The 16,973-nt window shown below is 35.0% G+C and overlaps 3 protein-coding genes across 3 annotated transcripts; 1 reads left to right on the forward strand and 2 right to left on the reverse strand.

The window, feature by feature from the left end:
- Window positions 1-889: 889 nt before the first annotated feature.
- On the reverse strand, window positions 890-5,172 carry LOC133206106 (uncharacterized). The gene is made up of 6 exons (XM_061342036.1): window positions 5,115-5,172; window positions 2,994-4,353; window positions 2,667-2,891; window positions 2,454-2,563; window positions 1,999-2,369; window positions 890-1,871 (listed from the first exon to the last, which is right to left on the reverse strand). The coding sequence occupies exons 1-6, from the start codon at window positions 5,133-5,135 to the stop codon at window positions 920-922; spliced, it is 3,039 nt and encodes a 1,012-aa protein (XP_061198020.1). The 5' UTR covers window positions 5,136-5,172; the 3' UTR covers window positions 890-919.
- Window positions 5,173-6,476: 1,304 nt separating this feature from the next.
- LOC133204612 (uncharacterized) lies at window positions 6,477-8,158 on the forward strand. The gene is made up of 3 exons (XM_061340365.1): window positions 6,477-6,530; window positions 6,791-6,857; window positions 7,272-8,158. The coding sequence occupies exons 1-3, from the start codon at window positions 6,477-6,479 to the stop codon at window positions 8,156-8,158; spliced, it is 1,008 nt and encodes a 335-aa protein (XP_061196349.1).
- Window positions 8,159-13,098: 4,940 nt separating this feature from the next.
- On the reverse strand, window positions 13,099-16,675 carry LOC133205417 (elastin-like). The gene is made up of 4 exons (XM_061341227.1): window positions 16,609-16,675; window positions 14,183-16,390; window positions 14,056-14,070; window positions 13,099-13,202 (listed from the first exon to the last, which is right to left on the reverse strand). The coding sequence occupies exons 1-4, from the start codon at window positions 16,673-16,675 to the stop codon at window positions 13,195-13,197; spliced, it is 2,298 nt and encodes a 765-aa protein (XP_061197211.1). The 3' UTR covers window positions 13,099-13,194.
- Window positions 16,676-16,973: the final 298 nt, after the last annotated feature.

Below are 16,973 nucleotides of genomic sequence, written 5' to 3' on the forward strand. Positions count from 1 at the left end.
TACCAAGTTCAGTTGCTATCAAATCAGAAATTGTAGGAGGAGTGTCATTTTGAAAGATTTTCACATTTCCTCAGTAGCTACATGTATGGTAACACTGACGACTAAAATTATGTGTCTTAGTTTGCATCATTGTTCTTTTTTGTTTTTTGTTTAGTATGGTGTAATACATTTCTGTTCCACGTTTCATTGAAATTAGAATCTGTAAGAGGGATAGGGTTTTAAAAGAATTTTACAGAAATTTCTATATTTGGAGCTATTGCAACACCATTAGATGGAATCATAAACCGTTACACTGAATTGTATCTTAGTGTTTAGTCTACATCCTCATCTTATGTACCAGGATTTATTGAAATCAGACCAAAACAGGAGCGTTTTGAAAGAATTTCACAGAAATTTTCTTTATCAACAATAGCAACAAAATTCTTCTAATTCAAAGATCGATTCAAGAACTGTGTATACATTAGTTCAGTCTTTGTATCAAGTTTTACTGAAATCGGACCAAAAATTCCGGGAAATTAGAGTTTTGAAAGAATTTCACAGAAATTTTTGCTTAGTTAATATGACTTCACTGTTCTACAACATCAAAAAACTTATTTTAAAAAATTACGTAGCTTAGTGTAGTCTACTTGTGTACGAATTTTTTTTTTTACAAATACAAGCAAGACGCAAACTGTAGGAGGAAAGACGGGAGGCGACATTTTGCAACCGTATAAGCTCTTCTAGACTTTGATTAGTAAAGCTAAAAATGAAATTCCTACAATTTAAAATTACACTTCACGAAACAAACACAAGAAATATCATTGTTAATGTTACTATAATGTAGTTGTGTATGTGTTTAGGTGATACTGAGTAAATGTATAATTAACAGTTAAGCATTATTAGTGATCAAGGTAAGTTTTTAATCGGTATAAAAATAATTTCATTCTGGTTCAATATTTTCACAAAATGTAATGCTAAAACCTTCTCGACTTAATATGTCAATGACAGGTTTTAGATCCTCACAAACGATTAATTTTGATTTATCGTCTTCCTCTGTTTTGTCACTTTCGTACAGCTTTCTTTGCCCTGGAGGTGGAATATATTTTCCAAGAAGTACTCCGATGATGTCTATCATGTTTAACTCAGTGTCATACCCATTTCTTATGACATACGCAGCACTATCCCCACATTCTGAAAAGTCACCATCCATTCCTTCAATGAAAAAAACTGTATATGTGCAATTATTTGTATGATCATTGCAATGTTCTATACCTTTAATAATGCCGTCCGTCCAGCGAGTCCTTGCACCCTTTTTATGAACAATTTCATACATCAGTTTATCTGACTCATGTTCATACAGTCTTGCAGACACCTTCTCTTCGCTAGGATTTCTAAAAACTTGATCAAAATTATCATAGAGCTTGCGATTGGTTAGAACGAGAGAAAGATCTCTTGGATGAAAATTTCTAGTACATACTCCGACTTGTCGCACACATTGGTTTTCTTGAAATCTAGCATACATGTATTCCTTTGGCTGGTACACGTGATTGCAGCTAAATACAACAAGATTATCTTTTTCTCCCATTTTCTTCATCTTAGCAAAACCTCCAACTGTTCCTTGGTGTTCCCTTTGCATGACTGTACCACTTGTATCGTTTTCCTGACGACGGAATGATAAACATACATCACCTTGCTTAACAAATGAATGTGGCTTTACATCCCATTCTCCGGGCGTGGAGATCAATTCGGTCTTCCAGGTAAATTCGCCGCTATTTCGAACTATTTGCAACTCCTGCCAAATATTGTCTATCACCTTTTCGCAAGTTTTTTCATGTACATGTATCTGAAACTTGTCCATATAAAAGCCGTAACTAACTATGGATTGTTTGTGCCTGAAATAAACATGCAAAATGAGAGTTTAATAAACTGAATCGCTCAATTTCTCATATCATCAGATGTGTAATTCATTTCGAAAAGTGACAATTCATTCTTCTGACATAAAAAGTAAAACGTACTTACTGATCCAGGACCATCTTCATCATTTTAGGGATGACTCGACTCGGTTTTATTTCGGATTTCCTTTTTCCAGACGTGTACTTACGTCGATTTAGTCTCTTACAGATTGCATTCTTTTGAATCAATAGCGATCTGTTTATGGATAAGTTTTTCCGAGTTTTTGCTATCTTTTCAATAAAGCTCAGCAATTTTTCTTCCAGGAGTGACGTAACAGCCTCACGCACATCCTCTTTTTTATTTGACACTTGTACTAATTGTACATTTTTAACAGATATTTCTTCACTTAATATCTTACATCTAGGATCAGTCACCAGTAAGACCACCTGCGAAATACCATCACGATGTTTCGCTAAAACAGGCAAAGTTCTTCGCAGCTAGAAAAAGAAACGTAAAATTCAGAATCATTGTAAATAATCAGCTTTTATTTGCGGAAGAAAGTTTGTATATATTTCATTTACTTTTTCGACATTTTCAGATGATGTGGAGCCTTCTTCTGAAGTCATAAAACAAACGATGCATATCGGAAAATGGTCCTCAAGACTTTTTTCAAATGTTGATTCTTCGATGGCTGTTAATAATACGAAATGTTTACTTTAATAAATACACCGTTAATCTTTAAACATCACTGTAACGATTTTAAAATAATTGTCTTTAAGAAATATGCTAGTTACCTTCCTCACTGTAAAAACGTTTATGTGAGAGCAAGTCGATATTGTTTTTAGAAATTATTCCGCGTGTCATAATTAGTGGGAATGACCAATACGTGTCGTCACTGGTATCAATGTCCCCTTGTTTTGAAGATTTATCTATATCTGCCACCCTTTCGAGTAGTTTTCGTATCAAAGACACATGGTAATCATAACGTGGGAAGTCTTGTGAATCATAGCAGAGGAAGACTGAAAAGAAAAAAAAATTAACATTGAATATTTTATGGACAAATATGCATATTTTATCACCCTGGAGCTACTTTTAAGTAGAAAATCAATTGCAGTGCTTACTTGCATCAGTGAAATCCCAGTTTTCAACGGCAAACAATTCTGCTTCAATATTTGACCAATCTGCATATTCTTTAAGTCGAAATGAGAATGTTTTAGGAAATTCTTCACTTATATTCCTATCAAGATAGAACCGCAGAGCTGATTTTAATTCCAACATTTCTTTCTTGTTTTTCCACGTGAGAAAACTTTTGAAAAACCCTTTAAAATCATCCAATTTTGAAAGAAAATAAAATGCCATAGATTCCCTCTCAAATTTTTCAGCGGATTTTTCACATGGATAAATTGAAGAAGATAATATGTATAGCTGCATAAAAAGCTTTGACAGAAATTCAGAATCTTTCATTAAAGGGGACTTTTCAAGTATATCTTTATCAATTCCACATAACCCACAGGCTATCCTCTGTATGATCGCAAGGTGATATTGTTCATCTATTACTAGTTGTCTTTCTGCTTTACTGCCTTGTCCAAGTTCTGCAAATGTCACTAAGGCCGACACACTGATATTGTCCAAGAGCAAGCCAGGGTCATGAGAAAGGAGCCATTTCAGAGCTGGTAACCGCAGATGGTTTTCCAAAGACAATGACATCCATTTCAAATGCTTCATAATGTCTTCCTCTGATTGAAAAAATGAATCGCTACATGAAGAATGTTTCGGAATTTTTCGCATATTTCTCAAACAAAGGATATTATTCATTGCGCGTTTTTTATCTTGACTTTCCAAACCAAGAGTATCACATTCCCCTACAACCATAGCAACACTGCATATCCTACAGAATACTTCAAAATCAGTTTCCACTATCTTTTTGAGCACTTCATCAAAGTAATAATCTGGGGTTTGAAACTCCTTCGTGTACCCTACATTCCATCTCTGAAGCATTGAGCAAAACAAAGGGAATCCCATACTTACATCATATGGATTTTGGGTAATTCCGTATCGCGTCCTCAATTTCACTTGGTCCATTGAATTCCACTGTATTTTGTAGTAGAACATGTCTAAATTTTTTATCGGATGACTTGACGTAGAGTTCAGAGTAACTATAACAAATCTTTTCTTTTGTTGTTCATCGCATGCATCCTGTATAACTTTGATCCAGTTTGGATCAGAGAGATCAACATTATCAAGGATTATGTAAGTTTTGTCATGGTTCTTTTCCCATTGTGAAGGATGGGTAATGAAAGCTATATTTTCTGCATTTGCACAGTTATGCATGACAATAACTGCACAATGCGTCTTTCCACTGCCTCGACACCCTTGTATGGACATACATCTATGTTGGTACAATATACTTCTAATATCTTCAAAAAGAGAAATTTCTACGTGATGAGAATAAAAGTGCTGAACTATGGATGTCCAAGGTATCTGAAATATGTATTTAAAATACTGAGAAAGTAGCAAGAAATGCATTTATATACTCCTATTTATTACAATATTTTAGGCTGTAATTTTTCTTCATTTTCACAAACTTATGAACCCATTTATATATGATTATTAATAAATGGGAAAACTTGAAAGATAAAATATCTATCTGTTTGTATTAAAACCGAAAGAGAAAAGAAAAGGAAAAATTCTGTAGGTTTCAAGATTATACAGGTCATCTGCGAGAACACCTCCGGACACTTTTTATCTGTTTACATGTCAACGGTGGCCATTTTGAAAATTTAAATTGTTGACTGCACAACTAGGGTTGCTGAGCATCATTTAAGTTTCATTAAGATTGTCCAAGTCATATCCGAGAAAATGCTCGGACAAAATTATAGGTCTAGCAATAACAATACATGTCGTCCCGACTACGTTCGGGATGACATAAATATATAAACGATTACATACAACCTTCTAGTAAAATATCATATTGAAAAAAATCAAACTAATGTTGCATATGTACAAAGAAAATCCATTACACCGAAAAAGATTATGAATCTGAATGCAAATTTTTAAAGAGGATAAAATGGCGGCCTTGTAATCTTCGTCCGGGTTGGCGATAAAGTACACGTTATATACGAATATAGTCAGATTAAGACAAAAAAAATAAATACTTTTCTTAATCCAAAGATAGAATATTCATTCTTAAGTATTATAAATATAATCTAAAATCACAGGAAAGATGATAAAACCTTGATTACCTGTTCATTTGATTCTTCCATCTTCTTGTTTATTTACCTTGCTGGCACGTCACTATTTCCCGTGACTGCATTGATTATTTTATATTTAAATTTAGCTCTGGGTATTTCCACTGTTGCAATACATAGTAAACAAGCGAAAATAAAATAAAATCTCTGATAGCAAAATGAAACGTAGATCTTTATTTCTGATATGAAAAGTCACAGATTATATCGCACGGCGTCCAATATAAAAATGTGCAGTGATCTTCCTATTGTTATAGTCCTCCAATGTTTCATATAATCCTTCAAAACCATTGTGGGCATTAAATAAGATTTTTTATTGTAAAATTATTATTTTAAAATTAAGGAAACATCAATATACATGATATGTAGATGGTAAATAATAACATACTTATTTATGTATGTTCGTGTAAAATGTTACATTTAACGTTTAAATCTTAATTAAAACTTTCTTTAAGTTTGAATAAAGATTCTTCTGATGTAACTCAGTTCAATATTCATTTTACATTACATTTTAAAAAAAAAAACCCTTATAATCACAGAGATTATCACGTACCATAATACTGCCCATCCTTCATGATAACATAACGATGAACTAATATTTCCATTACCTTGAGTTTCAGTAATAAAATAACAAATTCAATAAAGTTTAATTGTGTACACCCTTTTCAATCATGGATGTAGGAGCATTTTTAAAAACTTTTTATTAGAGGCATTTATGTATTGCAATATGAAAATATCAAACCTCTTTTTTTTTTTTTAATGAATCTTCATTAATTAAAGGGATAACACTGTGAATGGCATGGGTTTAGTAAAGGCTTTGTCTTAAGTCTTGAATATTTAAAATTTTTACTTCTCTGAATCTTTGAAAGTCACACTTTGAATTATTTCAATAGTCATGTTTGTTTAAAGCGTAAAATGATAATAGATTGAAATTGAATCCTCAAAGCCACATAAGTTAAAGGGGAAGATATCTTTTCTCTGGTACCAGAGCATCAGTAGTACCAACAAAATATTCACGGTATAAAGATTAAACATGAGGAATTTAACGATGATATTTTAAGACATTCAACACACAGCTGTTCTGTACGGAACATCGATGATCAGACCTCAAATTACACCAAATCTTTCACCTTTGTGAAAAATACCTGCACCAATCTGCCAATCAAAACAAGTCAGATGAACCGAAATCTTGTAGATTCGTCATAAAGATGTGATCAGCAGATCAAACACTGAATAAAAAAACTCCTTAGACATTGTTGCGTCATCTGTTAACATTGTCTGGACAGTTTTTGAACATGTCATTATTCACACAAAACCGGAAATGGACGGGGGAAGTGCAGTGATATATAATTGAGAGGCATGTTAGGGACACTGCACCGTGCAGGTCTCCCTGGGTCACAAAACAGAAAGAGAGTAAGTAATAAGGCACCTGACAAGAATGGCCAAGTTATAAATCTTAATTAAATCTATAATTATGTTCACAGAATTCAGTTATGATTTGAAAAGAACCTTAAATGATGCCTTCATTTATTAGATATGCAGGAAAACTATATCTATTTAATTTCATAATCTTATCTGTTTAATTTCAATAATTTTATATTAAAATAAATCTATAAATAAAATCTTTAAAAAATTATTTCTATCATTTATTCACAATGTATTTTTTTTTTCAGTTGACCATGCATGTCGTTGGTATATTCGCCTTTCTTTGTTTTGCTGGGGCAAATGGCCTAGTGATACGTAAGTCTTAAGTCAGATAACACTTAAATATACAAGTAAGTTATTTCCAAATTGTATTTGAAAGATATTTATTTGAAAACTGATTTGAAAAGCAGCATTTTTGAAAACTGTGATTACTGAACAATTCTTATTGATAACTGTAACATAAAAATAGAAACAGTTTTGAGAAAGAAATTTTCTCATAGGTCTCCTTAATACCTTTTGTTAAAAAGCTAGAGCATTTAAGCAAACCCAGGTTATTAAATATATCGTTTAGTGAGATTCTTATGAATTACTAAGTATTGATAGACTATATTTATTGTGTTTGATACGAAAAAGGAATTGAAAGAAAAGACATTAAGAAACATGAACATATATAAATATTTACAATTTCTTTTATTATTCTTCAACTAAATTAACATATAAATTTCTAAGATCCAAATGGCCAAGGAACCCCCACAACTGTCGTTAAGTCCCTGAATGGGGAAACAGTTATGCAATCCGGACCTCCAATCACCCATCCAGAGCAATCCAGACAAAATGAGAACCAATTCGTCAGAGACCCAACCATATTTAATCCTAAGAGATCCAGACTTAATTCAATTCAAACTGATCCAACGAATGCAATGATGAACAACATGGTTCGAATGATGAACCCAATGGCACCTGAGACTATTCGACAGGAACAAAAGCCTTCCATGTCTGACAGGTCAAAGATGATGATGAATATGATAAAAAATATGCCTAACATGGCAAGTGTGATGGGAGATAGAACAGCAATGGCCGATCTTATGAATGCGATGTCATCAGCATCTGAGATAATGGCCAAAATGCAGAACAATATGAAAATGAATCAAGCCAGAAAATCTAATGTGCAGTCTCCGTATGAAACAGACTACTATATGCCCATCATGACGAATAAGATGACAAATATGCCCACAATGGTTTCTAATGACATGATGAAAAATGCACCCTTCATGCCTCCTGCTTCTGAAATGATGGGAAATATGCCCTCCATGCCCCCTGCTGCTGAAATGATGACAAATGTTCCCTCCATGCCCTCTGCTGCTGAAATGATGACAAATGTGCCCTCCATGCCCTCTGCTGCTGAAAAGATGACAATTATATCCTCTATGCCCCCTGCTGCTGAAATGATGACGAATATGCCTTCCATGCCCAATATGCCTCCTGCTGCTGAAATGATAATGCAAAAGGGCCAAATGTCTGATATTATGTCTAAAGTATCCCAAGTACCTTTCGGTATTAAAATGATGGGATTCAGTCCACAACAACGCAGTAAGTACAACTACTTCTGTTTGTGATAATTCTTGTATATATTTTTTTCTAATTTGATTGTTGTAGATCAAATAATATCGGCATAATATTCAATATAATTTACACAAATTGAACACTAGTATATAATTATAGCCTTGTGACAAACAATTCTTACAAATCATTATCGAAAGCTTAAAGACAATGATTCCGTCATCTGAGCGTTAAGATAGTAGGGAAATCACACAGATAATCTTCATTTTTATATTAATGTTGTTTACATCTTAGTTTTTTCCTCTATTTCAGGATATTAAGATGCTAGAATTATATTGTCCACATGCTACATGTATCTATTCACTGAAAACAGCCTGGATATTTTTCAATTCTTATTTTCTGTTTTTGCAATTTTATCTACATGATTATACTTAAAGATGTGTTACAAAGAAAACAGAGTAATTCAATATCTGACATGTCTTTTTACCATTTCCAATTGTATTACTTGTAACATCCCGATCTGAGACGATTCATACTGTAAATGTATAAAAATGTATAATAACATTCTAACTCGATATTTTCATTCAAACATTAAAACACCTTAAAATTCTAGGAAAACTTATTCGTATCTGATTTTTTCTTCTTCTTTTTTTTGTTTTTGTTTTTTTTTTTTTTGTTTTTTTTTTGTTTTTTGTTTTGTTTTGCTTTTTAATGTAATGTCAGAGTGTTCAAGGAGAGAAGCTATTTCATAAATCACATTGTAAACTGACATACAGACATATATATATTTAATGTGTATTTATAAAGAGAAAAGAACTACTACAATTAATAGTAAGAAAGTTAAACTTCAAAATTATCATAATTACATCAATTTCGTTTGACATCATATTTCAGGTAAAGAAATCAAAAACTTTTAGGGATGGTAATCGAATAGAGAATTGGCAATCGGTTAACTACAAGACGTTCCGATCGATTAACCGGTTAATCGTATCAAAATACTTCTTGAAATTTTTAAGTAAGCTATATTCCTCTATTGAAGTAAGTTCTTTTCGTATATACAAGCAGACTGAAAAAGAAGTTAACTTAGTATCATTCTATTTATGCTTGATTCAAAAAACACTATAAATATTTCATTTAAATTTCAGTGGACAAGAAATTATTTTTAGAATGCTGTGAAACATGCCTGAGATATCAGAGACATTGACAATTTTTCAGACCAGATGTTACACAAGTTCATTCTGCATTGTGACCAAAAATCAAATCAAGTCTTACATCACTAAGATTTACAATGCTTGTTTAATATAATTTCGTAGACAACTGCATAGGAAAGATTGGTTAAGATACACATTTTAATCTGTTCACAGTAATCGTTGGTGATTTAATTAATATCATTCAAGAAATACAGGACAGACTGGGTAACGAAATGGTTTTCAACATTATCAATTACTTCAAAATCTGACCAGTTACCCACATGATTTTAATTACCTCCGAATTTATGTCAACATCAACATATCAAAGGGTTTTTTAAAGTTAAAATTGAATTTTATGGAAATTGCGTTCAACTTTAAACATTTTTTTTTCAACAAACCGATTACAGATTTTCCAACCGATTACCATTGTGTCGACCGAGTAACCGGTTAACCGATTATAGATTGCCATCCCTAATACTTTTAAAATCTTTCACTGGAAAGTTTGAAACGGCCACCATAATTGAATGCGCATAGCGAGAAAGTGTTTCTTTCTTTTGAGACTTTTTAATATCTCTAGAATCAGAGACCTGCAATAGAAAAAGATGAAATCTCCCAAAGCATGCTTTATACAGATGATTTCAAAATTTCAAAGCAAAGAGAAAAAAAATTCATATGAATCTTTTGCATACCATAGTCTGTTGAAGAGAAGTAAGAAAAAATGGCTGTTAAAACATTTGACTTTATTGATATTGTTTGCAGAACAATAAAGTGAAAATGTTGACTACCAGAGGCCCGTTTCACAAAGCTAACTTAGGAATAAGTTATATCTTAAGACAGAACTTTTTCCTAAGTTCATTACTTATCCGTTTCACTTACCTCGTCTTATCTTAGGATATTCCTAAGTTATGTCGTAACTTTATGACAAGCAAATCAATGACTTAAAAAGATATTAAATATGACGGCTGTAGATACATGAACAAGGATTCTTACAGAGAGATACTGTGTGTATTCCTATAAAGAAAAACTCCAAAGGACGACTAGTATATGAATGATTGTGATCCCTTCAGGTTATAACTGCTTTACTTTGTATGTAATACATGTAGCTAAGAAAGGGATTTTAGAATTGTAAGAGATGTGTCTGTATCACTAGGCAAAATTAACCCAAGGTATATAAAAACGTCCATTGATAAAACTGGAACTACAAATTCATTGCTCTTATAGAATGTTTGATTTCTCAAGAATTCGTGGATTTTCCAATGTAACTACGAAATAGACAGTACACATGTTGGATTAATTTCCCATCATTTAAAGAGCACGATAAAACTGATTGTATCTTTTCTCCCCTGGGAGGGAGGAGGCGTTGAAGTGCAAGACTTTGACTTTTCCCCTCTGTTTCCGTTACAGAATATTAGGTCCCATTGTCCCTTTTTGGGCTGATTTGTCACGGTATAATTATGCATTGAGATGATAGTATATTTCCTTTTTTCAACTTTTTCTACTACTGTAAATCACTTTTTATTCGAAAGAATTTTGTTTTCGCGAATATTTTATTCATGTGTATACTTTTACTGTAGAGTATTATATAATACAATAACCTCAGCTAACGAAAATTTTGTCTCGCTTATTAATGGCAGATAGCTATCTCGAGTAAAAAAGGTGTCGCGAAAATATAGTGATCTACAGTAGTATTGTTATTTCCACAGTTGCGAATTTGGAATTTCTTTTCTATCGAAAAATTCTTATCTTAAATATGCGAGATAGTCTTACACGGTAAATATGCACAACTACATGTAGCATGGAGCACTCATTCGAGAAGAAATGAAAAAGGCCTCTGTTCGATTGCTAGCCCTTCGAAGCAATCGTTTTAAATTTATTCCATTTACTAATTAAAACGGTACTAGTAGAAATATATAAAGTAGGGAAAGAATAAAAAAAAAAAAACAATTGCAAAACCTCAGATACCTTATACAGAGCAAAATAAAAGGCAAACATATATCAACACAAAGAAATTTTTTTTAAAAATACATGTCTTGTGACCCGGGGGGGGGGGGTCATGTGTTTGTGAGTGTGTGTGGTGTGTGTGTGAGGGCGTGTGTGCTTATTATTTCAAGCAGGAAACTCGTCAAACTTAAACCATACTTCTGTCCAAGTCTTTTGAATGTGGTGGGTAACCCCTAACCTCCCGCCCCTCCCCTTTTCAATAAAGCTGAAATTTTTTTCATTACTTCAAATAACCCGACTCAAACTAAAGATTTTTCTCATACTGACATCCTCCAAACAGTATGCTGAGAATTGTAGATAGAATGGAGAAGTTATTTCATTAGTCCGTAAACAACATAAGAACTGTCTTAGGATAAATTTAAGTTAAGAATGTTTTGTGAAACAGCTGTGGCAAATCTTAGGAACTTCCTAAGTTATAGCTTAGGCATATCTTAAGTTATGTCTTACAACATATCTTAGGAAAACTTTGTGAAACAGGCCCCAGGTGTTTTACGCGAGCATATTTTGGTATAATATTTAAACCCAGTGATATAAACGCACATCTCAATATTGCATTCACTCTATCTGCTATTTCATTGTACCCAAAAATAACCTTAAATCTTGCCAATAATTTGCAAACAATTATTTTCGTAACATAATATCGGCGATGCATCACCGATACTCCAGCTTCAATTTCTGCGGCCAACAATGCAGTACCTGTAATAGGAACAATATCGTTCTCCCCGATCATTGAAACAACTACCTCTCCTCAGATATTATATCGTGAACCACCCCTATACAAACGGAATGTGTTTTTTGAAGACCAAACCAAGATTTGCAGAAAAACTAATATCATCATCATGTTTCAAAAATTCGTGAAAATACAAGTGAGTGACCAAGAATGACAACTGAAGTTTTGTCCATTGTAGACGTGATAAAATATTTTTACTTATCAAATACTTGATAACAAAATAATCACAAACTTAAGAAGAAAAAAAAACGTCAGTGCTCTAAAGACATGAAACAAAATAACCATTATCATACATCAATATACAATAATTCAGACTTAAACATTATAGGAGGATATTTATCGATTACGATAAAAAAATCTTAAGTAAACTTAAATTTATCAAGAAAGTTTTCATAACAAATGTGCATTTTTCTGGAAAAAAAAAGTTTAGAGAAAAAAACGTTCAAGAACTGCTCAAGTCCTTTGAATCTTGATAAATAATTCTTTGTTCATCAAATCCCCAATCTTAATCATGACCATATCATGTCAACATGAACTTGCGCAAATTAGTGACATGACGTGCTCATAATAATAATAAAAAAAACTCATCAAATTCCAGGAAAATACGAGTATATATTTATGTCTCAAACAAATGAGTCTGGATTATGTCGTGTGCAGAAATAAATGTTTGCAGTGTTAATACGTTTTTGGCATGGGTGAAACAGTAAAGAATTTTAAATGTAGATTGAAAGATGAAAAACCTTCAAACAACTCAATGTGAAAGTCTTTAACTGATAGTGAAGATAATATCATTTAATTGCATTAATATTTATTATTCATACTGTATGCATACGGTATAAATCTCACCTGATTGGACGAATTGTGTCAGTCGTAGATAATAAAAAACGACATTAATTTAGCATGTTGTAGATCCAAGTTTGTTTGATTTCTCTTTCATCCCCCAATTGGTAGTTAATTTTTCTGTTTCGATTTATGACACAATCTTAATTGCCTGTATGTTAGTCATGATATTAACTTAATTAGATTGTACCTATAATTTAATTATAATTTACGTTCGATAAACGCTAGTATGGAGTATAAAGAGATTGTGTAGCATTTATTGTGTTTTAGTTGAAAAATAATAATATACAATTTTCATTGTCTTCTTGGCTTGGATTTGTGAGTGCTTTTATTACCAATCTGAAAAGAACAAGAGGCACATGGGCCACATAGCTCACCTGAGTAACTTTGGACATGCTGTTCTTTACCCGATTTTCCCCCTTGTAATACTTATTGCGGCCCCGCCCTAACCCTGGGGGTCATGATTTTAACAATTTAGAATCTACACTACCCCAGGATGCTTCCATATAAGTTTCAGTTTTTCTGGCCCAGTTGTTCTTGAGAAAAAGATTTTTAAAGATTCTTCTTACATATTTCAATGTAAAACTTGGATTCCTTATTGTGGCCCCGCCCTATCCCCGGGGGTCATGATTTGAACAATTTAGAATCTACAATACCCCAGGATGCTCCCACATAAGTTTCAGCTTTTCTGGCCTTGTGGTTCTTGAGAAGAAGATTTTTAAAGATTTTTCCTATTTATTTCAATGTAAAACTTGGATTCCCTATTGTGGCCTCGCCCTACCCCCAGGGGTCATGATTTTGACAATTTAAAATCTACACTATCCCAGAATGCTTCCACATAAGTTTCAGCTTTTTTGGCCTTGTGGTTCTTGAGAAGATTTTTTAATGACCCCACCCTATTTTTGTCTTTTCTTGATTATCTCCCCTAGTAAGGGGGTTTGGCCCTTTATTTTAACAATTTAAATTCCCCTTCACCCAAGGATACTTTGTACCAAGTTTGGTTAAAATTGGCCTAGTGGTTCTTGAGAAGAAGTTGAAAATGTGAAAAGTTTACAGACGGACGGACGACGGACAACGGGTGATCAGAAAAGCTCACTTGAAATGGAAAAAAAATGTTAAATCGTATTAATTTTTTTTTAAACGTATGAAATGATTTAATGATATCAACAAAGTAAAATAAAACGATACTTACATTTCATTGATGGACCTTAAAACAGAAAAAAATGGAACTCTTACAAAAGCACTAATAATTCTTATTAAAGTAACAATGAGAAAAACACTAGAATAACATTATAAATGATCATTAAAAGTAGTTTTACCTGCTTTCTTTCCACCGCCCATCATTCCGCCCATTCCAGATCCCATCATTCCGCCCATTCCAGATCCCATCATTCCATTCATTCCAGATCCCATCATGCCTCCCATGCCAGATCCCATCATTCCTCCCATTTTGGATCCCATCATTCCACTCATTCCAGATCCCATCATTCCTTCCATTTCGGGTCCCATCATGCCTCCCATAGCTGGTCCCATCATTCCTCCCATTTTGGATCCCATCATTCCTCCCATTCCAGATCCCATCATTCCTTCCATTTCGGGCCCCATCATGCCTCCCATAGCTGGTCCCATCATTCCTCCCATTTTGGATCCCATCATTCCTCCCATTCCAGATCCCATCATTCCTTCCATTTCGGGTCCCATCATTCCACCCATTCCTGGCCCCATGCCAGAGGGCATCATCATAGTCTTAGGAGTTGACATTATATTTGGAATCATATTCATAGATGGCATCATCATATTTGGGGGGCGCATAATCATTGGCATCGTCATTGAGCCTTGACGTCCTGCATTCATTCTTTTCATCATGGAAGCAGCTGCCATGATCATACCCATATTAATAGGTGACATTCCCCCCGTTCCGGGCCCAATACCCATACCACCTGTCCCTCCCATGTTTTGTCCCATACCATTCATGCCACTACCCATGCCTGGGGTCATGACCATCATGTCACCAGCGCCTTTTCCTCCAGAGGACATCATTGAACCCCCTGCACCTCCTCCTACCATAACCATCATCTTAGGTCCAGCTCCACCTGCCCCACCAGCAGCTCCACCAGCTGCAACACCTTCTACTTCACTGCCTTCAATTTCTGCAGGCTGAGCGGGCTCTGGTGGTTGAGGTGGAGATGGCATCGATGCTTCACCTCCCATATTTCCACCCATACCCATTCCCATACCAGCGCCCATATTTCCTGCAGATGGCATCGCCATGCTTTCAGCAGGTGACATCATTCCTCCTCCTTGCATCATTCCTGCTCCACTTTGTCCTATTCCCTTACCCTGCATCATTCCTCCACCTGGCATCATTATTCCTCCTCCTGGCATCATCATTCCTCCTCCTGGCATCATCATTCCTCCACCTGGCATCATGCCTCCATTCATGCCATTCATCATACTTCCAGACATTCCACTCTGTGCAGATCCCATGGCTCCAGGCATCATCGGAGCAGGTTCGGGAGCTGGAATCATAGCACCTGGCATAGATCCAGACGGTGCAGGTTGTCCCATAGTACCAGAACTTGTTGCTGGAGCAGATGACATCATAGCACCTGGTGTCATTCCAGATGCTGGTTCAGGGGCTGGCATCATAGATGTTGGTGTCATTCCAGGTGCTTGCATCACCATACCAGGCATCATTGCAGATGGGGATGATGCTGATGGCATCATTGGTCCTTGCATCATTCCGGGTGCTGGTTCAGGAGCTGGACTCATATTTCCAGGCATTGTTCCGGGGAAAGCTCCAGGTGCTGTCATCATTGTTCCTGGAATCGCACCAGGAGATGAAGGTCCTGACATCATGGCGCCGGGAATCATTCCCGATGCTGGCTCAGGTGCTGGTGCAATACCACCAGGCATCATTCCAGAGGGAGCCCCAGGTGCTTGCATCATTGTTCCTGACATAGCACCAGAGGACGGTGCTTGCATCATGGCATTTGGCATCATTCCTTGTGCTGGGGCTGGGACCATTGATCCTGGCATCATTCCTGGCATAGCTCCTGGTGTCATCATTGGCATGGCTCCAGGTTGAGATGGTTCAGGGGCTGGGATCATTGATTCTGGCATAGTTCCCGGCATAGCTCCTGGTGTCATCATGGGCATGGCTCCAGGTTGTGATGGTTCAGGGGCTGGGATCATTGATCCTGGCATAGTTCCCGGCATAGCTCCTGGTGTCATGGGCATAGCTCCTGGTATCATGGGCATAGCTCCTGGTATCATGGGCATAGCTCCTGGTATCATGGGCATAGCTCCCGGATGTGATGGTTCGGGGGCTGGTATCATCGAACCTGGCATCATTGTGCCAGAAGCACCGTTATTTCCTGGCATCATTGATCCAGCACTACCCATCATGCCAATGGGCATATTTCCTAATGGCATCATGTTTCCACCTGGCATTCTATTACCTGCAGCGCCATTCCCCGACATACCACTACCAGGCATTGCGCCAGGCATCTGGTTTCTGCCCCGTCCTGTAAAAATACATAGACCTCTACTTTATCAGTATTTATTTAATTTCCTCAAATGATCATCTATATTGCTATAAATACGTTAAAATGTTCATATGCTACTGATGATCAGTTATACTAAATTAAACAATAATCAAATCTTTTGTTATGTAAAATGAATTTATGTCTTATTTTAAGAATCCTTGATTCTATCTTTGAGGAATCTTTAATAGAGTACTAACCATATGCAGCCACCTGGGCACCTGTTATTGCTAGAATTGCTATTAAACACACGGGATAGGACGTCATCTGAAAAAAAAATGATTTTAAAAAATGTCAAAACATAATTTCACTCCATAGAATCGAGAAAAATGTGAGAAAAATGTATTAAAAAAAAAAAAAAAAAAAAAAAAGTAAGAAATTAAAAAACAAATATTCTTTTAAAGGCATAAATGAATAATGGAAATTTAATCTAAAGGAATTGCATACTTGTTTTTCCAAAAATATGCCGAAAAGAAATTATTTTACAATTGAATACTTCATAGCTTATATTCTGAATACAAGAATTCTGATTCTGAGTTCAAGATAAATACAGACTATTTCTTCC

The sequence above is a fragment of the Saccostrea echinata genome, unplaced genomic scaffold (genome assembly GCF_033153115.1).
Source record: "Saccostrea echinata isolate AGI-Se365-2 ecotype Australia unplaced genomic scaffold, CSIRO_AGI_Sech_v1 ptg000054l, whole genome shotgun sequence".
Classification (NCBI taxonomy): domain Eukaryota; kingdom Metazoa; phylum Mollusca; class Bivalvia; order Ostreida; family Ostreidae; genus Saccostrea; species Saccostrea echinata.

Excerpts from the sequence above, each read along its gene's own strand:
- LOC133205417 (XM_061341227.1), bottom strand. The coding sequence starts at position 16,675 with ATGACGTCCTATCCCGTGTGTTTAATAGCAATTCTAGCAATAACAGGT. Across the intron at positions 16,391-16,608 it reads TGCCCAGGTGGCTGCATATG|GACGGGGCAGAAACCAGATG; the intron begins GTTAGTACTCTA and ends GTATTTTTACAG.
- LOC133206106 (XM_061342036.1), bottom strand. The coding sequence starts at position 5,135 with ATGGAAGAATCAAATGAACAG. Across the intron at positions 2,564-2,666 it reads ACGTTTTTACAGTGAGGAAG|CCATCGAAGAATCAACATTT; the intron begins GTAACTAGCATA and ends TATTATTAACAG. Across the intron at positions 1,872-1,998 it reads ATGAAGATGGTCCTGGATCA|GCACAAACAATCCATAGTTA; the intron begins GTAAGTACGTTT and ends TGTTTATTTCAG.
- LOC133204612 (XM_061340365.1), top strand. The coding sequence starts at position 6,477 with ATGTTAGGGACACTGCACCGTGCAGGTCTCCCTGGGTCACAAAACAGA. Across the intron at positions 6,531-6,790 it reads GGTCACAAAACAGAAAGAGA|TTGACCATGCATGTCGTTGG; the intron begins GTAAGTAATAAG and ends TTTTTTTTTCAG. Across the intron at positions 6,858-7,271 it reads GGCAAATGGCCTAGTGATAC|ATCCAAATGGCCAAGGAACC; the intron begins GTAAGTCTTAAG and ends TAAATTTCTAAG.